This window comes from Pristiophorus japonicus, chromosome 8 (assembly GCF_044704955.1).
Source record: "Pristiophorus japonicus isolate sPriJap1 chromosome 8, sPriJap1.hap1, whole genome shotgun sequence".
In the NCBI taxonomy this organism is placed as follows: Eukaryota; Metazoa; Chordata; class Chondrichthyes; family Pristiophoridae; genus Pristiophorus; species Pristiophorus japonicus.
The window spans coordinates 112,058,931-112,084,396 of NC_091984.1; the positions used below are offsets into that span (position 1 = coordinate 112,058,931).

Genomic DNA, 25,466 nt, shown 5'->3' on the forward strand with positions numbered 1-25,466 from the left:
CCTGCACCTTTATTCAATAAGATCATGGCTGCTCATTCTCTCTCCGCCTTTCCTGCTTTCTCTCCATACCCTTGATCCCTTTAGCCGTAAGGGCCATATCTAACTCCCTGTTGAATATATCCAATGAACTGGCATCAACAACTCTGCGGCAGGGAATTCCACAGGTTAACAACTCTGAGTGAAGAAGTTTCTCCTCATCTCAGTCCTAAATGGCTTCCCCCTTATCCTAAGTAATTGCCTGTTTTGTTTGAACCTGTTATTTAGGATAACAAATGAATTAATGAATGTCCTTTGCAACACACATTAACCCGAGTGCTGAATTTCCTTGTCCTATTGAAACAAGAATGATGATAAATATTGTCAGTGAGGGTCTCCATGAGTGACTCAGCTGGTTAAGACAGTGCATAACTCAACCAGTTAGATCATATTGTTTTCAAGTTTGATCCTGTGCTGAATTTGCTGATCTCAGCCATAATGGTATGGTTACTGCAATCGGTCTTAAGAGGCACTGAATCAGGAAAGGGTTTATACTCCTGGTTGCTATCAAGTGACCCCTCCTTGAAATGTACACTTGTGGATGTTGGGTGAGGACAGGATTGGACGTTGCTGTGATGCTCAGTATGGTTGAACGGCCAACTGTGTTTAGTGTAGGTTTTTGTGTGAAAAATTGCCACTTGGATAAGATACAGAGCAGATTGGCATCTGACGATCACAAATGTACTACAGGCCCCAGACTATCAATGAGGTCTGCTTGTAGATTCAATAATGAGTAGAATTGGAACATTGGGCAATATAAAAATCAGTTGGACTAATGCAACCTTTAATGAGATCTGTTCTTTTTATATGTCTTGGTTTGTTTCTCAATCTCTAATTCTGTTCTAGCGAAGTTGTGCTTGTTTCTTCATTTATTTCTGAGTACAAACTATAAATTTTAGACACTGTTTTGTTCAGCACAGACAGATGCACAGTGAACCAACTTCTATCACCAGAATATGTTACTGACAGTTACATTATGGAGATTTCACTCTTAACAATGTTAACGGTTCTCTCTCTTCAGGCACTGTCCTCCCTCTCCTTCAAATCTGTCATCATCCCTCTCCTCAAAAAAAACAAATCCTTGACCCCTCTGTCCTTGCAAACTCCTTTTCCTCTAAAGTCCTTGGAACGTATTGTCGCCATTCAAATCCATACCCATCTTTCCCGGAACTCCACGTTTGAATCCCTCGAAACAGATTTCCGCTCCAGCCACAATACTGAAACGGCTCTTTATCAAAGTCACCATGTGACTGTGACAAAGGTAAATTGTCCCTTCTCATCCTTCCTGACTGGTCTGCAGCCTTTCACACAGTTGACCAAACCATGCTCCTCCAGCGCCTCTCTACTGTTGTCCAGCTGGGTGGGACTGCACTTGCCTGGTTCCATTCTTATCTATCTAATCGTAGCCAAAGAATCACCAGCAATAGTTTCTCTTTTTGCTCCTGCACAATTACCTCTTGTGTTCTCCAGGGATCTATCATTGGCCCCCTCCTATTTCTCATCTACATGCTGCCCTCTGGCGACATCTTCCGAAAACACTGCATCAGTCCCCACATGTCGCTGACAACACCCAGCTCTACCCCTCCACTGTCAAATTGTCAGACAGCTGGTCTGCCATCCAGTACTAGATGAGCAGAAATTTCCTCCAACTAAATATTGGGAAGACTGAAGCCATTGTCTTCGGTCCCTGCCACAAACTCTGTTCCTTAGCCACCGACTCCATCCTTTTCCCTGGCAACTGAGTGAGGCTGATTCAGACTGTTTGGAACCCTGGTGTCATATTTGACCACACATCTATGCTATCATTAAGGCTACCTATTTCCATCTCTGGGACATCGCTCACTCCACACATGCCTCAGCTTATCTGCTGCTGAAACCTTCATCCATGTCTTTGTTACCTTTAGACTTGACTACTCTAATACACTCCTGGCCAACCTCCAACGTTCTGTACTCCATAAACTTGAGGTCATCCAAAACTCAGCTGCCCATGTCCTAACTTGCAGAAAGTTCCGTTCAACCATCACCTTGTGCTCACTGATCTACATTCGTTCCCGGTTAAACAATGCCTCAATTTAAAAATTCTCATCCTTGTTTTCAAATTCCCCCATGACCTTGCCCCGCATTAACTCAGTTATCTCCAGTCCCACATGCATCAGATATTTGTGCTCCTCTAATTCTGGCCTCTTGAGCGTGCCCAATTTTAATCGCTCCACCATTGGTGGCCGTGCCTTCAGTTGTTTGGGCCCTAATCTCTGGAATTCCCACTCTACCTCTCTTGCTCCTTTAAAACGCTCCTTGAAACCTACCTCTTTGACCAAGCTTTTAGTCATCTGTCCTAATATCTTATTATGTAGCTTTGTTTTATAACGCTACTGTGAAGCACCTTGGGACGCTTTGCTATGGTAAATGTGCTATATAAAAACAAGGTTGCTGTTGTTTATTTTTACTGTTCACCTTATTTTTAAGCTCTTGCCAATAAGACACACAATAAAAAGCTAGAAGTGTCCTGAATTTTACATTTCAACCAGATTTTATATGGAGTACTAATTAGCACAGGTTAAATTAGATTATAATAGCCACTGTAAGTTGCCATTGTAATCATTTGATAAAATGACTAGATTCAATTCTTTGAAATATTGTGGTATTTAAGGAATGTTACTTTCATTAAAAACCTGACCAGAGCTTGAATTTTGTTAGTTAACGTGCATCACCTGGACATATTTGTAGTCAATAAGAATTTGCATTTCCAGCAGGCTGAGTGAAAAATGATTTGTATCAATAATAAATTATATTGTTTAAAGAGAACTTAGTCATTTAACTAACTCGTGACATTGGATATTTTGCATATAAATGATGAATAAAGTAACTTTTATTTCAATTCTATTTCTGCTCGCATTATAAACTCACTGCTCTCTAAGAATCTTGTAAAATTCTTGTGCAACACTGAGTTTTAAACAAATAGGTCAACTTTCTTTTAGAAGGTAGATTGGGTGCATTGTATTAAAGTGGGAGAAATAACTGGGGAAAAAAGTTACTTTTACTTGTTTCACTGTGTAAGGAGAGGTAAATGAGGGTATTAATTATTACAGGTACCTGTGCATCTTGCACAATAACTGGAAGTATTGCATCAGTTGCCAACTTAGCATAAGCACATTTTTTGTAATTCAATTAATCAGTGTTCATTGCGGCGTTCACCATTTCTTTTTGACAAATAAAGCTAAAGTATGTTGGAATTTTATTATTGTAATAATATAATTCGTTTGGATGATCTTCTTGCAGGCCTGGTGAATATTGTAACCGTATTAAGAAGATTGTGCCGTATAAGATCATCTGGTATCAATGAAAATTACAAGGAAACTTTGTATTGAAAGAACATATTTTTGTTCTACAATGATGTTCTGCTGTCTATCGGCAGAATGAAAAAAAGTTAACATACAACCACTTCAATTTTCATGAACACCATGTCTCAGAATATTGACAGTTCTTATAAAACTGGTTCATGTTTAACCGGAACACCCTGCAAAGATGTTTTCTTAGATTTACAGACAGCAAAATTTGAAAATCTATACTATGGTCCCAGATCAATACAAGGCCTTTCAAATGTTGCAGACAATTTAGATGTTCCTTTAGGATCATCCTCACCAATTGTACATCTGAGATCACTGTTGCATAACAAAAATCTATTGAAATATATGAATGATGATCGACTCAAGCAGTCGCCTTTCTGCGACTTGGTTATCATGGTGGAAGGAAAACATTTTTGTGCCCATAAGGTGGTTGTTGCTGTTGGTAGCAGTTATTTCCATGCTTGCTTAAGCAAAAACCCAAACATGGATAGTATCCAGTTGGACCACGTAAGTTACTATGTTTTCCATCACTTGTTGGAGTTTCTATACACCTCTGAATTCTTCATACAGGAAAATGAAATCGCTTCAGTTTTGGAAGCGGCACAGTTTCTAGACATTATAGATGCAGTTAAATTGTTGACTGGTGATGAAAATGTGTCTAGGTCAACTCAAACAGAATTGTTAACTGAAAACTACCAATGTTCGGAAGAAAAGGATTCTCTTGAACCCACTGCCAAATTACAACATAGCAATGTATGTCCCTTCTGCAATAAAAGGTTCTGTTACAAAAAATCCTTAGAAAACCATATAACTAAAGCTCACAGCGCCAGTGCTGTGGTGCAAGAAGAAAGTGTAGATGTTGCAAAGATGGAACTTTCTAAAAGGAGGTGGTCAACTCGAACTCGCAAGTGTCCAGCGAAATTTGAGAGTAAAAGTAATGATGAAAACACAGATGTCTCGGAAGATGAATATTCCAGTAAAAGTGGTAGTGACACGGAGAAGCATGATGATTGTGAAGATACAGAAAGTGAAGATGAAATGGAAGGAGTTGCAGTAAAGTTTGAGGAAGAAATGGAAAGGGAGGAAGAAATGGAAAGGGAGGAAGAAATTGAAAGGGAGGATGAGAATGATGAACAAACTAATGATGAACAAACTGATGAGGATGAGGCTATGGATGCAGATGAAATTGAGCAAAATATTCCTAAGGAACTAGCTCCAGTCATTTTACAGACTGGGAGCAAGAAAACGCTCCAGTGCCCTAAATGTGATAAAAGTTTTGATCGAATAGGTTGGTAAGATAAACCATGCTTGTTTTTTTGGGTAGTTATGTTGCCATTTTGTTCCCATTTAATAGTACGTGACTCCCTTGTAAAAACAAAATCGGAGATTAAAATTATTTTAAATTTAATCTAAAACAGGTGATCTCAATTTTATTTACCATATGTAAATATTTGTAATCATGACTTAAAAACCAACAGTTGATATGTATTTATTAGAATGTAATTCCATTCTACAATATTGAATTGTGTATAATGATAACTAAAATACAAATTTGTGTTTTTGCTTCATGCTTCATTCCCCAGCTGAGATGCTGGGCAAACAGGCATAAGTCTTTGCAAATACTGCTTCTTGTAGGAAAAATAGAAAGCAGAGTATTTTTTAAATGGTTGAGAGATTGGGAAGTGTTGGTGTTCAGAGGAACCTGGGTGTCCTTGTACCCGAATCATTGAAAGTTAACATGCAGGTACAGCAAACAATTAAGAAAGCAAATGGTATGTTGGCCTTTATTACAAGAGGATTTGAGTATAAGAGTAAAGATGTCTTACTGCAATTATATAGGCCCCTGGTGAGACCACACCTGGAGTATTGTGCACAGTTTTGGTCTCCTTAATGAAGGAAGGATATACTTGCCATAGAGAGTGCAACAAAGGTTCACCAGACTGATTCCTGGGATGGGGGGATTGTCCTATGAGGAGGGATTGACAAGACCTATATTCTCTAGCATTCAGAAGAATGAGGGGTAATCTCATTGAAACATACAAAATTCTTACAGGGCTTGACGGTATATGCAGGAAGGATGGTTCCCTTGGCTGGGGAGTCTAGAACCAGGGGTCACAATCTCAGAATAAGGGGTTGGTTTTTAGGACTGAGATGAGAAATTTCTTCACTGAGGGTGGTGAATCTTTAGAATTCTCTACCCCAGAGGGCTGTGGAAGCTCAGTATATTGAGTATATTCAAGACAGAGATTGATAGATTTTTGGGAATCAAGGGATATGGGGATATGCAGGCAAATGGTGTTGAGGTAGAAGATCAGCCATGATCTTATTGAATGGCGGAGCAGGCTCGAGGGGCCACTTGGCCTACTCCTGCTCCTATTTCTTACATTCTTATGTCTGTTGACTAATTCTTCCTCAGCCCCAAACGCTTGCTTTCTTCCAATTTTTATGTGAAGAAGTACCTGAATCTTCCTGTCATGCATACTTGAGATTGAGAACTAACTGCAGTGGGGGCTTATGTGAGCAAAAACTATCTGCTGCCCCTTGTGGTGTATTATGTTGAATGCGTTTGTACACTGTGCTGCCATAATCCAGTAGTTTACTGCAAACATCCTGTACCTTAATCTTGTATCCTAACTTTCCTAATTGCCCATTTCCTAATTGCCTATTGGATTTTATAGGGAAATATGAATGCCACACTCGTGTGCATACAGGGGAAAAACCTTTTGAGTGTGATATTTGTAATCAGCGTTACTCCACCAAATCCAACTTAACTGCTCACAGAAAGAAGCATAATGCACAAGCTGCTATTCAAAGAAAGGAACAAAAATGTCCATTCTGTAACAAGCTACATGCAAGCAAAAAAACATTAGCAAAACATGTGAGGAGGTAAGTCTAAACTGTTGATCGTATCCTGTTGTAGTATTTGTATGTCCCTCTGCTTTCTGTCGATTTAATAAAGATGAACCAGTATTCACTCTTGATTATTGGGTTGTTACCAATTTTTAGCAATATAGTTATATATTTGTTAGTTTGAACAAAATAAAATGTTAAATAAACTGCAATATTTAAAAAAAAAGAGAAATATATAAATGTTACTAGAAAATTGCTCTCTTATTTTGGAACAGTTTTGACTGCCCCAAGGCTGTCACTGTTGAGGGAATCTCTTAAATCTCAGTTATTTGTATAATTTACTTGTAATAAAAGAGCAGGTTTAAATTAAATCATTGGGATTCTGTTTCGTTATATATAACAGTCCCTATTTGATTTGTGGACTATGTTGAGCTAGCTGATTTCAGCCAGGATGTACGTGATTTAAATTCGCTCTAACACCCAAGAAAAAACAGAAATTAAATACTGGCTGCGGAAGGGTGAAAAAAAATCTGTCAGAACTCGTGTTCCTGATCAGTATTCAGTAACTATCTGTAGATATCTAGTGAAGACAGGATCAATCCTTTCTGCGGCAATAGTAATGCTGTGATTGAAAGCATTGTAAAGCCCCCAGTATGCACATTTGGGCGTTTCATTTTCAAGATTCAATTCAGATAGATCTCTCTCTGCTTTTTGTTTCTGTTGTAATCACATCTCTGCCTATTTGAAACTACGTTGTAAGCAGCAATAAATATTGTTTTGTTTTAGAAAAAAATATATAATTTATTCATTATTTGCCTCACAGCTGCTTTTCTGAAAGGCTTTCAGTTAATACAAACTTTAAAAGTAACCACAACCTGCATGTTTCTTCTCTCCTTGCATAAATATTAGCTTATTAATGTTCATAAGCAAAACAACACGCAACATTTGGGAGAGAGCAGAAAGCATAAAAAGCTACTTTAATTAACAACTGTCATATATAGAGCTTGCATACATAATACAACAGAAGCCCTAATTTTATGGCAATATTGAATAACAGAAGGTGTGCACGTTGTGATTTTACCACTCCTACAATTGCTGTGCATGATGTGGGGCAGAAGTGGTAAAGGATATTTTCAGTGTTCCTTAAATAAAACATAGTTTATATAATGTTCAACAGTAAGATCAAACACAGCAACTCGGGGGAAACTGAAATGCAGGTTATCCACCTTTTTATAATGTTGAGGATTTGCAATTCAGCAGAATGCATTCCCTGTGAAGGATTTGCCAAAAATTGTTTGCCTTTTTAAGTGTGCTTTCATCCTTATTTCTATTTGCAATGGCAACAAAGCACTAATTTATCTGATTTGGAAATCTTTCCAGATTCCACCCAGATAATGTACAAGAGTTTTTTGCTGCCAGAAAGAAGAAGAGTGAAGCCTGGAAGTGTGATGTAAGTTCTTTCGGTTTCTCTCCCGCTCCTTCCCCATTGCTCACCACCTGACCGACCCCCCTCCCCCGAAAGAATAACCTACATAAACAGTAGCTGTGTTAAACTGCTCTCGCCCCTTTTTTTATTAGCAGCTTGCAGTATTTAAAGTATTGGAACTTTTTGTGATGATTCTCAATTACTCTTTTGGCCATAGGTATGTAACAAAACTTTTACACGGAGACCTCATCTTGAGGAGCATATGATTCTTCACACACAGGATAAACCATTCAAATGTAGCTACTGTGAGGAACATTTCAAATCAAGATTTGCAAGACTTAAACATCAGGAAAAGTTTCATCTGGGTATGGATAAGTTCACGAACTAAAATGTTAAAATAAAAAAAGTCCAAGACTTATCATTTCATTCAAAACTAGTTTTGATTGTGTTAGCGTTTACCATCGAGTGAAATAGTTCTGTCTGGATGTAGGTCTTATTTGGCAATTGTTACAATCTCAAGTTTTTATAGAACATTTTCGCTCTGAATTCACCATGTGTATATGTGCATTTTGTCTCTTACAATTCAGAAGTTTATTTTAATTGATCTACCTTCATTGTTATCGGACCTGTGGAGCAATAATTGCCCGACGTGCATTAATCTGTTTACTAGATTAAATGTAGTCTTGTGCTGCAGTATACACTCACTTTGGATTGTCACTTATCAAACGGCGACAAAAGGGCTAGAATGACTAATATACTTATTGTTATAGAAATATGAACCACAATACGAGAAAACTCTTTAACAACTTGGTTATCCTTCACGAAATTAAAGTTGTCTTTTTTGGGAAGTAGAGTGAATCCTAGCAGACGCACATGTAGTTTCCTGCCAGCTGTATTGTATGAATATAATTGTCACCTTGGTTCAGTGGGTACCATTTTTGCTTATGAATCAGACGATTATGGGTTAAAGTTCCACAGTTTATTTGAGCACATAATCTAAGCTTAGTGCAATACTGAGGGAGTGCTGCATTGTTGAAGGTGACTCTTTCAGGCGGGGGGTTGCTCAGGTGGACTTCAAAGATCCAATTTTGAAAAAGACACTTTTTGAAAGAGTGGGGAGTCACCTCTCGCCCACCACCACCACCACACACTGTCCTCTGCAGACCTCCCCAACACAACTAAAAACAGATTATATGGTCATTCATTCATTTTGCTATTTGGCGGACTTTACTGAAAGCAAATATTAGGAACATAGGAACAGGAGTAGGTCATTGGGGGTCTCAAGCCTGTTCTACCATTCAATGAGATCATGGCTGATCTGCAACCTAACTCCATATACCTGCCTTTGCCGCATATCCTTTAATACCTTTGATTAACTAAAAGCTATCAATCTCTGATTTAAAATTTAGAATTGATCTAGCATCAATTGCCATTTGAGGAAGTGAGTTCTAAATTTCTGCCACCCATTGTGTGTAGAAGTTTTTCCTAATTTCACTCCTGAAAGGTCTGGCTCTAATTTTTAGACTATACCCCCTAGTCCTAGAATTCCTAACCAGTGAAAATAGTTTCTCTCTCTATCTACCCTATCTGTTCCCTTTCATATCTTTCAAACGTCGATCAGATCACCCTTAACTTTCTAAATTCTAGGGAATACAACTCTAACTTGTGTAATCTATCCTCGTAAGTTAACCCTTGGAGTCTGGGTATCATTCTGGTAAACCCACACTGCACTCCTTTCAAGATCAGTATATTCTCCCGAAGGTGTAGTACCCAGAACTGCTCACAGAGCTCCAGGTGTGTTATAACCAGGGTTTTATATAGCTGCAGCATAACTTCTACCCCCTTGTATTCTAGTCCTCTAGATATAAAGGCCAGCGTTCCTTTAGCCTTTTTAGTTATGTTCTGTACTTGTTCATGACATTTTAATGATCCATGTACCTGGACCCCAAGTCTCTTTGGACCTCCACTGTTTTTAGCTTTTCACCATTTAGAAAGTACCCTGTTCTGTCCTTTTTAGGTCCAAAGTGGATGACCTTCTATTTGCCGACCTTGAAATCCATTTGCCACAGTTTTGCTCGTTCCCTTAATCTGTCGACCTCCCTTTGTAATTTTATGCTTCCATCTAGACTGCGTACAATGCTGCCTATTTTTGTGTCATCGGCAAACTTTGATACGACTTTCTATGCCATCATCTAAATACTGTGAATAGTTGAGACTACAACACCGATCCCTGCGGGACACCACAAGTCGTAACCTGCCAATTGTTCCATTTGGCTGTATAACCAGAAGTGACTGCCCTTAAAAAGAAATCCAATGGTTGCAAAGTGCTATTGGATATCTGGGAGATGTGGAAGACATTTTTTAAATCCAAGTTCTTCTTGATCAACAAAGCAAATTCGGCAGTTAAGACATCTCGTAACACTTCCAGTACCTACTTGCAAAACAAATTGAAATGTCTCCCTCAAGAAAGTCTGATGCCAAACAGCAGACACCATCAGAATTGCTTTTATAAAAATGCACTGGATTCTGTGAAATCAGATTCCCAGGTAACTTGACAAAAAAAAAAATTATAAGCACAAAAGTCTGAATCTGAATTTATACATATGGAAGTGGAGCTTGATCAGATTCACACCACTGAATCAGCAGAAAACCTGTTGGGAGTCGCTCAATACGCATGTTACAAGATAATCACAATAATCTTTAGCTTGTGGAAAACTTCTGATTTACATTAATGCATGCTTTAGCAATTTATATCCGCAAACCAGTCTAATGTCGGATCAAAGATCTCATGATCAACAGCCATTGTTTGAATACATCAGAACAGGAGTAGGCTATTCAGCCCCTTGAGCCTGTTCTGCCATTCAGTTTGATCATCGGTGGTCTGGGAGTAAGCTGCCAACCAACTTGGGTAGGGATGTTGTATGGATCTTAGCAATCTAATTGTGGTGGGGCGGGGGGCGGGGGGTGGGGGGCATTAATACGATAGCTTTCAAAAACAAATCATAAACAGCTTGAGGATAGACATTTTGAATGAAATGACTTGCAGTGACATTGTCAGGTTCTAATTCAGATACTGAGTGGACTGTGGGCACCTATCCATATTAATAATGTACAGAGCATAATTTTCTATGTTATTGGAGAAAATACTCTATACAAAATATTTGGTTGTTCTCAGGGTACCTTTTGAATAGCAGATTTTAAAGCATGACACACAGAACAAAGGATGACTGAGATACCAGTGAGTGTTTAAAACATTCAAGATTATGCAGTAATTAAAATAAACTTAGTTTTGCTTTTTATTGTCCTTTCTCTCCCCCCACACCAAAATAAACATTAAACTATACCCGCTCTCCCTACAAGAAAATAACAGACATTATGTGTTGCAAAGTATAAATATTGTATGTCCAGGCTGATGAACTTGCAGTGTGTGATCTAGCCTAGATCTTTGTATCAGGACCAATTGCTATTTTTTCGATTTGATGAATGGAGTTAAACGTAATGCAGAATAATATTGACCATTTGGTGGTACAGAACTTCAGACTAATGATCTAAGACTTGTAACTTGAAGCTAACACTAATTTTATTTCTCTCTAATTTCAGGGCCTTTTCCATGTGATATTTGCGGTCGGCAGTTTAATGATACTGGGAACCTCAAACGACATATTGAATGCACTCATGGAGGAAAAAGAAAGTGGACTTGTTTTATTTGTGGGAAGTCTGTAAGGGAAAGGTAAAACTAGATGTGGTAAATTAGTTGCAATTTAATGAAAAAATTAAACCGTTTCCCAATTTAATAAAACATAAATCTACTTTAACGCTGATGGGCTATTTTGTTAACAGTGCATGATGCAGTTAAAAACATGGTGATGTTCAAAAGGTAATATTCATTCACCGTATATGCTGGTGAGGGGTTCGTTTTACTTCATTCTTTCTCTGCGAGCTCTGAGTGATAAAGTTGAAATAAGTTTGATATCTTATGCCTTCATAACAGTGCCATAATTTGATAGTAATTGATAAATAATGAAATGAAAGTCAAGAAAAAGATATTTTGAGAGGTCTTTAATTTATTTGCCCATTTTATTTTTAAAAACTACAGAACTACATTAAAAGAACATCTTCGGATCCACAGTGGGGAAAAGCCACATTTGTGCAGCATTTGTGGACAGAGTTTTCGTCATGGTAGTTCATACAGGTAAGAACAAGTATGGAATAAGAGAAGACTCTTTCTTGAGCTCGGTAGAATCTATCGCCCTTCCTCAATCACGTCACGATTCTCAAATGTAATCCAACAAATCTTTTAGACTATTCATCCATCTTGCATTTCTTCTATTCTGCTCTGACCTGTTGTCCATTAAAGACACAGTACCCTGGTCCCTGAAGTACAAAAACAAATTATAGGCCCAGATTTTCCAGTCAGCATTACTTTAACATGGGTGACAATCCATTTTATTTTAAATGTGCCCTCTGGAGTATTCTAGGTCTTACCTTGGACTTTTAAACGTAATTTGAAGGTAATTTTTCATAAGTTACTGTTTTTAAAAAAAACTATTTTCTCTCCCTTTCACGGCATACTTGTAATACAAACAATCTGGCCAAGAAAGCAATAGGAAACCTGCATTCAGGCTGAAAATGGCCTCTGAGGTGTGTGAAAATGATCCACCGTGGCTCACTTAGTTCATAGTGTTACGACTAATTGGGAATTTGTGTGTATGGCATCGTGGATACAACTGATGTCCTTGGGCATTGCATCTTGGTACACCAAACCATTTTGCAGATTAAATATATATTCTTAAATTTGGGAGTACTTGAAACATTTCATGCTTAGCTTTTCCTACACAGTTACTGAATGTTGTAATACATTTGTTTCTAATTCGAAATGAAAGAGGCAATTTTAACCTACCCCGTCCGATTTTTACTCTCTCGAAGTCAGTGGAGAGTAATATTGGGCAGTGGTAAAACTGATCGTGTGAGTTTCCTGTCTAGTGGGTTAGGTTAAAATGATCCCTGAAACGTACCTTTTTTTGTTCTGAAAATGCAAACTAAAAAGAAAAGAGAAATACTTTCTTCAGTCGATTGTAACCCCCAGCACAGTGGGAACAATTTGGCGATTTGGGGGTTAAGATAGCTTGGGGTGGGGGGGGGTGGGGGGGGACTTCAGATCTAGCATGGGCGGGCCACGCAGCCCCAGACAGGCGGGCTGTGACGTGACCTGACAACTAAACCATGATAGCATACAGTGAACATGTCAAGGTAATGAGTTTAATTTAACTTTTTTGTGGCATCCTTATGGGCCAGGAAGGCAGGTATGCTCCTCTGTGGCCTGCAGGAAGTCTACGGGCCTCCCCAGTCCCAGACTTGCATCTCCTTTCCAGTGTCTGCATCTTCTGCTAAACACCCTCCTCAGCACTAACTTCATGTTGGAGACTGTTCCCTTGGATCCCAAGTACCCTTGGGCTCCCGATCTAATTTCTGTTACCACCGGTCCTCACACCATTCCCTCTTGTTCCGGGGGAGTGAGGGTGGGGGGAACATTGCTGATTGGTTTAAATGAGGCCTGGGCCTCACACTAAACTCTCCTTGTGGGTTTTCCTCCTGCACCAATGGAAGAAAAAGATCTCCATCTACTGTAGTGGGATTTGAGTGTGGATCTTTGACTAGACACATCTGCAATTTTGATCTTTGAACAAATTATCAAATTTCATTTCCCCAAAGTACATGTGGAAGTTCTACTAATTTTGCTTTCGCATAGTTGGAAACCGCTTTGGGTGTGACAAGATGCCTTTCTTTCAATTTCAGTGGGGGTTGTCTCAATATTATGGCATGTACCTGAGAGTTTTGAACAGTTATTAGAAATGATTGCTCAGAGATTGATGGTGGATTAAGCCAAATGAATGTTATTACTGTTCATTCAATGTTTGGAAAAAACAGGAAATGTGCAGTATATTATAACAATAAACTTCCTGTGCTGCTCAGAGGATACTCTTTTTTTTTGTTGGTATGGACAGGACCATTATTATAATACTTGAAATGGAATGTAGGCTTGAGTCCCTTGTAGGTTGGAAGGTGTAATTGTTCTGTATTCTTGAAATGACATCCTTTGTGACTGTAACAGGTGAACTATCCCTCCTCGTCCTTCTCGACTTGTCAGCAGCGGTTGACCACTCCATCTTTCTCCAACGCCACGCTACCATCGTCCAGCTAGGTGGGATTGCACTTGTCTGGTTCCATTCTTATCTAATTGTAGACAGAGAATCGCCTGCAATGGCTTCTCTTCCCACTCCCGCATCATTACCTCTGATGTCCCCCAAGGATCGATCCTTGGACCCCTCCTATTTCTCATCTACATGCGACCCCTTGGCGACATAATCTGAACACACAACGTCAGTTTCCACATGTACGCTGACGACACCCAGCTCTACTTCACCATCACTTCTCTTGACCCCTCCATGGGGGGTCTCTAAATTGTCAGACTGCTTGTCTGGCATACAGTTATGGATAAGCAGAAAATTTCTCCCAATTAAATATTGGGAAGACCGAAACCATTGTTTTTGATCCCCTCGACAAACTCCATTCCCTAGCCACTGACTCCATCTGAACCACATTGTTCACAACCTTGGTGACCCTGAAATGAGCTTCCGACCACATATCAGCGGTATAACTAAGACTGCCTATTTGCATCTCATCCATGTCTGTTACCTCTAGACTTGACTATTCCAATGTACTCCTAGCTGGCCTCATACGTTCTACCCTATACAGGGAGACAGAGGGAGACAAAAAGGAGGCAAAAGCAAAAGACAGAAAGGAGATGAGGAAAAGTGGAGGGCAGAGAAACCCAAGGCAAAGAACAAAAAGGGCCCACTGTACAGCAAAATTCTAAAAGGACAAAGGGTGTTAAAAAAGCAAGCCTGAAGGCTTTGTGTCTTAATGCAAGGAGTATCCGCAATAAGGTGGATGAATTAATTGTGCAAATAGATGTTAACAAATATGATGTGATTGGGATTACGGAGACGTGGCTCCAGGATGATCAGGGCTGGGAACTCAACATCCAGGGGTATTCAACATTCAGGAAGGATAGAATAAAAGGAAAAGGAGGTGGGGTAGCATTGCTGGTTAAAGAGGAGATTAATGCAATAGTTAGGAAAGACATTAGCTTGGATGATGTGGAATCTATATGGGTAGAGCTGCAGAACACTAAAGGGCAAAAATCGTTAGTGGGAGTTGTGTACAGACCTCCAAACAGTAGTAGTGATGTTGGGGAGGGCATCAAACAGGAAATTAGGAGTGCATGCAATAAAGGTGCAGCAGTTATAATGGGTGACTTTAATATGCACATAGATTGGGCTAGCCAAACTGGAAGCAATACGGTGGAGGAGGATTTCCTGGAATGCATAAGGGATGGTTTTCTAGACCAATATGTCGAGGAACCAACTTGGGGGGAGGCCATCTTAGACTGGGTGTTGTGTAATGAGAGAGGATTAATTAGCAATCTCATTGTGCGAGGCCCCTTGGGGAAGAGTGACCATAATATGGTGGAATTCTACATTAGGATGGAGAATGAAACAGTTAATTCAGAGACCATGGTCCAGAACTTAAAGAAGGGTAACTTTGAAGGTATGAGGCATGAATTGGCTAAGATAGATTGGCTAATGATACTTAAGGGGTTGACTGTGGATGGGCAATGGCAGACATTTAGAGAACGCATGGATGAATTACAACAATTGTACATTCCTGTCTGGCGTAAAAATAAAAAAGGGAAGGTGGCTCAACCGTGGCTATCTAGGGAAATCAGGGATAGTATTAAAGCCAAGGAAGTGGCATACAAATTGGCCAGAAATAACAGCGAACCTGGGGACTGGGAGAAATTTAGAACTCAGCAGAGGAGGACAAAGGGTTTGATTAGGGTAGGGAAAATGGAGTACGAGAAGAAGCTTGCAGGGAACATTAAGGCGGATTGCAAAAGTTTCTATAGGTATGTAAAGAGAAAGAGGTTAGTAAAGACAAACGTAGGTCCCCTGCAGTCAGAATCAGGGGAAGTCATAACGGGGAACAAAGAAATGGCAGACCAATTGAACAAGTACTTTGGTTCAGTATTCACTAAGGAGGACACAAACAACCTTCCGGATATAAAAGTGGTCAGAGGGTCTATTAAGGAGGAGGAACTGAGGGAAATCTTTATTAGTCGGGAAATTGTGTTGGGGAAATTGATGGGATTGAAGGCCGATAAATCCCCAGGGCCTGATGGACTGCATCCCAGAGTACTTAAGGAGGTGGCCTTGGAAATAGCGGATGCATTGACAGTCATTTTCCAACATTCCATTGACTCTGGATCAGTTCCTATCGAGTGGAGGGTAGCCAATGTAACCCCACTTTTTAAAAAAGGAGGGAGAGAGAAAGCAGGGAATTATAGACCGGTCAGCCTGACCTCAGTAGTGGGTAAAATGATGGAATCAATTATTAAGGATGTCATAGCAGCGCATTTGGAAAATGGTGACATGATAGGTCCAAGTCAGCATGAATTTGTGAAAGGGAGATCATGCTTGACAAATCTTCTGGAATTTTTTGAGGATGTTTCCAATAAAGTGGACAAAGGAGTACCAGTTGATGTGGTATATTTGGACTTTCAGAAGGCTTTCGACAAGGTCCCACACAGGAGATTAATGTGCAAAGTTAAAGCACATGGGATTGGGGGTAGTGTGCTGACGTGGATTGAGAACTGGTTGTCAGACAGGAAGCAAAGAGTAGGAGTAAATGGGTACTTTTCGGAATGGCAGGCAGTGACTAGTGGGGTACCGCAGGGTTCTGTGCTGGGGCCCCAGCTGTTTACATTGTACATTAATGATTTAGACGAGGGGATTAAATGTAGTATCTCCAAATTTGCGGATGACACTAAGTTGGGTGGCAGTGTGAGCTGCGAGGAGGATGCTACGAGGCTACAGAGTGACTTGGATAGGTTAGGTGAGTGGGCAAATGCGTGGCAGATGAAGTATAATGTGGATAAATGTGAGGTTATCCACTTTGGTGGTAAAAACAGAGAGACAGACTATTATCTGAATGGTGACAGATTAGGAAAAGGGAAGGTGCAACGAGACCTGGGTGTCATGGTACATCAATCATTGAAGGTTGGCATGCAGGTACAGCAGGCGGTTAAGAAAGCAAATGGCATGTTGGCCTTCATAGCGAGGGGATTTGAGTACAGGGGCAGGGAGGTGTTGCTACAGTTGTACAGGGCCTTGGTGAGGCCACACCTGGAGTATTGTGTACAGTTTTGGTCTCCTAACTTGAGGAAGGACATACTTGCTATTGAGGGAGTGCAGCGAAGATTCACCAGACTGATTCCCGGGATGGTGGGACTGACCTATCAAGAAAGACTGGATCAACTGGGCTTGTATTCACTGGAGTTCAGAAGAGTGAGAGGGGACCTCATAGAAACGTTTAAAATTCTGACGGGTTTGGACAGGTTGGATGCAGGAAGAATGTTCCCAATGTTGGGGAAGTCCAGAACCAGGGGTCACAGTCTAAGGATAAGGGGTAAGCCATTTAGGACCGAGATAAGGAGAAACTTCTTCACCCAGAGAGTGGTGAACCTGTGGAATTCTCTACCACAGGAAGTAGTTGAGGCCAATTCACTAAATATATTCAAAAGGGAGTTAGATGAAGTCCTTACTACTCGGGGGATCAAGGGGTATGGCGTGAAAGCAGGAAGTGGGTACTGAAGTTTCATGTTCAGCCATGAACTCGTTGAATGGCGGTGCAGGCTAGAAGGGCTGAATGGCCTGCTCCTGCACCTATTTTCTATGTTTCTAAACTTGAGGTCATCCAAATCTTGGCTCTCCGTGTCCTCACCAAGTCCCGTTCTCCTATCACCCCAGTGCTCGCTGACCTACATTGGCTTCTGGTTAAGCAATGCCTCGATTTTCAAAATTCTCATCCTTGTTTTCAAATCCCTCCATGGCCTCACCCCTCCCTATCTCTGTAATTTCCCAGCTCCACAACCCACCTGAGATATCTGCGCTCCTCTAATTCTGCCCTTTTCAGCATCCCTGATTATAATGGCGGCCGTGTCTTCTGTTGCCTAGTCCCTAAGCTGCGGAATTCCCTGCCTAAACCTCTCTGTCTCTCTACCTCTCTTTTCTCCTTTTAAGATGCTCCTTCAAACCTACCTCTTTGACCAAGCTTTTGGTCACCTGCCCTAATTTCTCCTATGTGGCTCTGTGTCACATTTTATGTCCTAATATTCCTATGAAGTGCCTTGGGATATTTTATTACGTTAAAGGTGCTATATAAATACAAGTTGTTGTTGAATGTTGGTTCATTTGCAGTGATGTTGTAGAGGAGAATCCTGGCTTTGATTAACAGGCCAATTAACATGGTGGGAGACACTGAAAACAGAATGATGACTGAGAAGAATTGTTCTCATCTGTAATAAAAAAAAAGAGCCAAGCATGTGTACATTATGCTCATTGTTGTAGTTCTCGTTGAAAAATCTTAAATGTGTGCACATACCTTGCAGTTTTTCGGTGGTATTTTGTATTTTAACTTGCTTCTCAGTCATAATAAAATGGAAACTAGGTTGGGGAGTCAAAAATCAGAAGAATGACCAAATCAAATCGATAGAGTAAATTTGCCTATAATTAAGAGTGACGCAGTGCTGTAGGAAATGTGTAAATATGTATTAAGGTTTTTTTGTTCCAATGTTCAGTTCATTTGCATTCATAGTTGCATCACTGTCTTGTGTTGTGGCATCAGATTGCTTTCTATAAACTGTTAATGGTATAGTCAGATATCTAATATTGATCATGTTTACAAGGACATTAATTATTTTCTGCAGTTAATCTTAACTTTGTTACATAAATTAATAAAAGATTTCTTGAAACCTTTCTGAATAAAAGGAATTTATTTACAATGAAGATAAATGTAACTTATTCACAGTTTTTTTAAATGCATTTTAATTGTTTGTGACATTGCTGATGTTCATAACATCAATGGAGTAGCAAGAAATGTTGTTTAAAAAATTTTTTAATTTGCATTTTGTACTAGATTACATCTCCGTGTGCACCATGATGACAAGCGCTATGAATGTGAAGAATGTGGGAAAACCTTTATTCGCCATGACCATCTCACGAAACACAGAAAAACACATTCAGGTAAAGTACTTAGTAATTTGCGCACACCATGCTGTCAAAAGGGGAAATGTGCATCTTGTTGGCTCCAGGCCTGCCCCATAACAGTTGTTAGCGGCTTCTTTTCTGTCCCTGCCTACTAATTACTGATAAATTAAATCACAAACTTTTAATTGTTTTGGTTCTCATCTTCACCCCTTAATATGTTACAAATTTCTAATTCCTGTAGCGCATATTGAGTTTACTTGAAGATACCCTTTAAATTTCTGGATTCACTAGTTGCTTTAACATCTCTGTCCATTTTGTTTTCCCCAAGAATATTTTTGTTGTCTTTACAACTTTTTTTATCTGATGCATTAAATGTTTGTTCAGCATGTAGAGGAGATGCAGTTATATTGACAACAACCCATTTTTGTATAATATTCAAATTTCTTGTTTTCTCTCTAAAGGAGAAAAAGCTCATCAGTGTGAAGAATGTGGGAAATGTTTTGGCCGTAGGGATCATCTCAGTGTTCATTACAGAAGTGTTCATTTGGGAGAAAAAGTCTGGCAGAAGTAAGTCCAAATCATCTGTTAATTTGAAAGGGATCTCTTGCATAATTTAAATTACTAGATAATTAGATTATTTTCCCCAGCAAAAACCACCTTTCCTTTCCCTCCAGTCCCCTCTCCCTCTTGCACCATTTTCCCCCTACTACCTCATTTCTCCTGCCCATTCCCTTATTTCTCTCGCCTCATTGTTGATTATTGTAATTTTCCAACTTCCAAGAAAAATGCCTTTAATGCTTACTATCATTTTATTATTTGCCTTCTCTGCTCTGCTATATGTGATGATATTGGCACCTCCACTAATTCCCATAATTGCCTAGCCTCCACCTTTAATGGCCTCAACCTCATTGGATCTCGGATGGTGTCTCGACCTTGTTGGGGCCCAGTAGAACAGTAACCTCAATTCTGTGAATTGTAAGCTTGAACATGCCTTATATGTTACAGACCAGTTAGTTTACCACAAGAAGTGGCTTGAACAGTGATATTTACCGTCAGTCCTCCCTGGTTAAATTGAGCTACTACAAAATTATTTTGAATAGTAGAAGTAACTGAACTCCTCCTCTGCATGATCAGTAATCCCTTCCATTCCTCCCCCCACTGGCATCTCTATCTTTCCTTCACATTCTAAATGCAAGGAACTTATGGATTTCTGTGTGTCCAAGATTACAATATCTCTATCCTCCTGGCATCATAGAAACATAGAAATTTACAGTGCAAAAGGAGGCCATTTCGGCCCATCGTGTCCGCGCCGGCCGAAAAAAAAAGCCACACGGCCCTTGGTCAGCAGCCCTGAAAGTTGCATATAAACCTATGAACAATGGCGGACAGGTAACGAGCATCTGGCCCAACCAGTCTGCCCCACACAATTGTGATAACCCCATGTATCGCAACATTTTATACTCCACCCCACCCGAAGCCATGTGATGATCTGAGAGATAAAAAACCCAGGCCAATTGAGGGAAAAAATCTGAGAAAACCAGGCGATCGAAACTAGTCCATGAAATCACTCTGGACGTATTAGATTCCCTGAAGTACATACCATCGTATCTGCGCCAGCCAACAAGAGGTTATACAGTCTAATCCCACTTACCAGCTCTAGGTCCGTAACCCTGCAGGTTACGGCACTTCAGGTGCCCCTCCACGCACCTTTTAAATGTGGTGAGGGTTTCTGCCTCTACCACCTTTCCAGGCAGTGAGTTCCAGAACCCCACAACCCTCTGCATGAAGAAGCTTCCCCTCAAATCCTTCCACCAACCACCTTAAACCTATGCCCCCTCGTAATTGACCCTTCCACCAGGGGAAATAGGCCGTTGCTATCCACTATATCCAGGCCCCTCAACATTTTATACACCTCAATGAGGTCTCCTCAGCCTCCTCTGTTCCAAGGAGAACATAACATTGGAGCAGGCAATACGGCCCCTTGAGCCTGCTCCACCATTTAATACGATCATGGCTGATCCGATCATGGACTCTGGTCCACTTCCCTGCCCGCTCCCCAGAACAAACCCAGCCTATCCAATCTGTTCTCATAGCTAAGATTCTCCATTCCAGGCAGCATCATAGTAAATCTCCTCTGCACCCTCTAGTGCAATCACATCCTTCCTATAATACGACAACCAGAACTGCCTGCAGTATTCCAGCTGTGGCCTAACCAGTGTATTATACAATTTAAGCATAACCTCCCTGCTCTTGTATTCTATCCCTCGGCCAATAAAGACAAGCATTCTGTATGCCTTCTTAACCACCTTATCCTCCTGGCCTACTTTCAGGGATCTGTGGACAAGCACTCCAAGGTCCCTTTGTTCATCTGCACTTCTAAGTGGCCTGCCGTTTAATGTGTAACCCTTTCCTTATTAGCCCTCTCAAGTGCATTACCTCACACTTCATCCCAAATTCCTTCAAACAGCTGTCAAAGCAGTCAACCTCATCCTCAAAAAAACCCTCAAACCTTTCTTAATTACCGTCCTATCTTAAATGTTTCCTTCCTCCCCAAAATCTTGGAACACTTTTTACTTCACAATCACATCACTGTTTGAGACCCTGCATTCTGATTTCTGCTTCATCACAGCAGATATTATTCATGTCAAAGTCACTAACAGCATCCTGTGTGACCTCATTGCCTTGGTGCCGCTGCTGTCTTTGCTGTTGATCATTTCATCCTCCTCCAGCATCTCTCTCGGCAGTCCACCTTACACTGTTTTCTCCAGATTCCATTTGTACATGTCCCACTAATCCTTCTGTCCTCATTCAGTCACATCGTCATTATTCTCTTCTATAAGCTACCCTTTGGTGACATCATCCAAATTTTTGGGACCAGCTTCCATGTGTATGCTGATCATGGACAGCCATACCTTTGCACCTTCTCCAATTGCCTTTCCAACATTAAGTCTCAGAAGGGCCAACATTTTCTTCAGCTTAACATGAGCAAAACAGGATGGTTTCAGTTTTGCCCCTATTAGCGCCTATGTCTTTCTGCTTTTCACTCAATCTTCCTAACTGCCACCTTTAGACTAAGTCTGGCAGTGTGTAAGTTGGATGCGCAGCTTGAGCTGAGCTTCCTTCTCATCTGCTCTCTCATCAATCATTTCCCCACTTTCACAACATTGCTTGCCTCTGTGCCTGCTTTCATAATGCTACAGAAACTCTAACCTTTATTACCTTGGGGTTCAACTTGCATAATGCTTTCCTGCTGATTTGCCCGCAACCACCCGACACAAACTGGAACTCATTCAGAATACGACTTACCATGTTCTTAACAACTCAAAGCCCCACATTTCCATTACTCCAGTCCTTACTTGGTTCCAGTCATTCCCTGTGCTGCTCTTAATTAATTTCAGGATCCTTATCTTGACCTTCGAGCATCTCGATGGCCTCGCCCCACTGTATCTGTCACCAGCTCCCACCATTGGCTTTTCTGACATTTATCTGTTTTTCATTCCCCTGCCATTTTCATTCCATTGTTGGCAACTGCTCCTTAAGCCTACTGGAACTCCCTCCCATAATCCCTCTGCTTATCTCTTCCCTCCTTACTCTCAAAAAATCTCTGTGCAACTGCACTTAACTCCATTTTACCTATTTTCCCTTCCACTCGTTGTCTACGTCATTCTCTAATTTGTGAAGCACCTTTTCATTTTCAGTAGCTTGAAAGAAAGATGGATAGAAAGGGGGAGATCCATATTGTCTCTGATGCACATAAAATCAAAAAGCAAACCAGTGGTATGACTGTCTAAGCAAATTGTTCTAGTCTATAGAGTGCAAAGAAATCCCCTTATCTAGAGATAAAGCTCACCATGGTTGTGCATACATTGTCAGTTATCCCCTGACAGACCTAGTTTGCAGAAGCTGGGAGAAAGTTACGGGGGCTATTGGGATTATTTATTGGGATCCATTGGGCCTCGTCACGATGTGGTGGATCCATCCGTGTGCCAAAAGCCAATGTACAAGTGTGACTGTGTCTGAGCAGAAGCTGATGTAGTGAAAGGTAATGAATAATGTTTAGAATTGGACAGAAGCCTTCCCGCTCCATCCTCATTTATGGGTATTCCTGATCAGAGATTAACAACAATTTGCAATATATTGTGTCTTTAACATACAGCAAATGTGAGCATGAGTTTAAAAAGAGGTTCAGTGAGGCAAAGGAAGAGTCGCCAAAAGCTCAGGCAGTGTATGTCAGCGAATACTGAGGAATTGGTGAATGGGACTTAGCGTGGGATAGGATGTGGGCAGCAGAGTTTTGAATCATGTGTGAGAGGCAAAGCTGTGTGTCATCGGCATACACGTGTAAGCGAGATCCAATCTAGCATGGGTATACCTTGGGCGGACCAATGATGAAGTAGTAGTAATAACTTTTATTTATTTAGCGCCTTTAACATAGTAAAACGTCCCAAGGTGCTTCACAACAGTGTTACAAGACAAAACAGATACATTTTACACCGAGCCACAAAAGAAGAAATTAAGGCAGATGACTAAAAGCTTAGTTAAAGAGGTTGGTTTTAAGGAGTGTCTTAAAGGAGAAAAGAGAGGTGGAGAGGTTTAGAGAGGGAGTTCCAGAGCTTGGGGCCTAAACAGCTGAAGGCATGGCCAATGATGGTTGAGCAGCTATAATGAGGGATGTTCAAGAGGGCATAATTTAAATAGCGCAGACATCTTGAGGCTGAAAAAAATTAGAGATAAGGAGGGACAAGGCCATGGAGTGATTTGTAAACCAGGATGAGAATTTTGAAATCTTAGTAAATTAAGTAAATACTTAGCGGGTGAAACTCTATGTTGTAATTAGAGAATTTGACAATGTCAAAGAGGGCTGAATTGCTGTGATATATTCCTGATCCGCTAAGAAATCTGTTGATACAGTTTCTTGAATGTTACTGTGGCAATTTTCACACACAGCCTTTGGAAAAAAATATAAAATGCAAGAACACTGACTCCTCAGCATAGATACTTTTAATGAAAACAATTTAGATATGGCTTCCATCATTTTCTATTCAAGTATTTATAATTTTTAAATGTGGTGCAAATTATAGTTGATCTGAAAAAAACTTTTTTTTAATAGCGTTCGAGTTTTAAAGAGAGTTTTTTTGATGAAGGCAACAAAAATATCTCTAACATTTTTCTATACTAATTACAGGTACAAAGCTACTCTTCACCAGTGTGAAGTATGCAAAAAAGAATTTAAAGGGAAATCAAGCTTGGATATGCATTTTAGGACACATTCAGGTATCCTGATAGTATGTTTGTGACATCCATTGCAGCTGTAATCAGTTTAATCCATTTCTCTCTTTTATCGATATCATTGAGAACTCTCCTCAAATTCTCCTGTCTGTTTGATACAATAGTAGTTTTTCATGTGCAAAATATCAGTAAGATTGTTGAAGTAATGGGCCCAAGTTTCCACATGATTTGCGCCTGATTTTTAGGAGCAACTGGTGGAGAACGGACTATCTTAGAAATCGCAATTCTCCACATTTTTTTTTTCTGCAGTTCTAGTCCGGTAGAACAGTTCTACTTTGGAACAGAATTTTTTCTTCAAAAGGGGGCGTGTCCGGCCACTGACGCCTGATTTGAAAGTTTCCACAGTGAAAACGTACTCCAAACTAAAGTAGAATGGAGCAAGTGAAGATTTTTGTAGAACTGAAAAAACCTGTTCTACTCATTAAAAAATCAGGCGCAGGTTACAAATTAGGTGTCCAGAACGAGGTTGGGGGGGTGGGGGGGAAGGGAAGTCATTAAATTCTATAATAAATCCTTATTTATACTTATACAAATATTATACAAATAAATCCAACCTGAATAAACATTTATAAGCAAAGAAAAGATTAAATAAACCATCAAGTGCTTCAGGCAGGCCTTTCGGGACCGAAGGCTGAACGGGCCGGCCTGAGACTTCGGGCAGGGCCCGTCCCCAGCACCAGATTTACAGGTAGGTGGCGTTGGGTCGGGGAAGAGAGGAAGAGAGAGAGGGGGGAGGGGAGGGGTGGGGGGGGGGAAGAGAGAGAGCGAGAGAGAGATGGGGGTGAGGGAGGGAGGTCAGGTCGGATCCAGTCTGGGGGGGGGGCGGGAGTGCGGGACGGGTTGGGCCCAGTCGGGGGGGAGCGGGAACAGGAGCGTGGGTTGAGTCGGGGGGGCGGGGAGCGGGAACATGGGTCGGGTCCAGTTGGGGAGCGGGAACAGGAGCAGGGGTCGGGTCGGGTCCAGGCGGGGAGCGGGAACAGGAGCGCGGGTCGGGTCAGTCGCCGGGGGGGGGGGGGGGGGGTAAGGGTGGTGGGTAAGGGTGGTGCGCAGGTGTCGGGTCTGGTCCGGAGGCGGGGGGGCGGGGAGCGGGTGTCGGGTCTGGTCCGGAGGCGGGGGGGGCGGGGAGCGAGTGTCGGGGGGGGGGGGGAGCAGGAGCTGGCCGTGGGAGGAGCCTTATTCACGCAGCCCCAGTGAGGCCATTCAGCCAGGGCTAGGGACTGCGTGCTTCGGGCCCCTCCCACACAGTTCGGCGCCTGGAGCTACTGCACTTGCATGCCCACTGTAGCGCGCATGTGCAAAGGTCCCGGCACTGTTTTCAGCGCAGGGACCTGGCTCTGCCCCCCCCACAGCTCGTGCTGGCAGCGCCGAGGGCCAGAGGACCTGCAGGTAGGTGGAGAATACCGAGGATTT

At 41.1% G+C, this 25,466-nt stretch overlaps 1 protein-coding gene across 1 annotated transcript in view; it reads left to right on the forward strand.

Moving 5' to 3' along the window:
- The window catches only part of zbtb41 (zinc finger and BTB domain containing 41), a 35,094-nt gene that overhangs the window by 4,117 nt on the left and 5,511 nt on the right, over positions 1 to 25,466 (forward strand). Inside the window, exons 2-10 of the mRNA XM_070887323.1 lie at positions 3,316 to 4,671; positions 6,062 to 6,269; positions 7,614 to 7,683; positions 7,877 to 8,024; positions 11,260 to 11,389; positions 11,756 to 11,851; positions 18,697 to 18,803; positions 19,229 to 19,334; positions 23,953 to 24,041. Of these exons, the coding sequence (XP_070743424.1) occupies positions 3,489 to 4,671; positions 6,062 to 6,269; positions 7,614 to 7,683; positions 7,877 to 8,024; positions 11,260 to 11,389; positions 11,756 to 11,851; positions 18,697 to 18,803; positions 19,229 to 19,334; positions 23,953 to 24,041 (2,137 nt within the window). The 5' untranslated portion in view covers positions 3,316 to 3,488. The remainder of the gene's footprint in view (positions 1 to 3,315; positions 4,672 to 6,061; positions 6,270 to 7,613; positions 7,684 to 7,876; positions 8,025 to 11,259; positions 11,390 to 11,755; positions 11,852 to 18,696; positions 18,804 to 19,228; positions 19,335 to 23,952; positions 24,042 to 25,466) is intronic.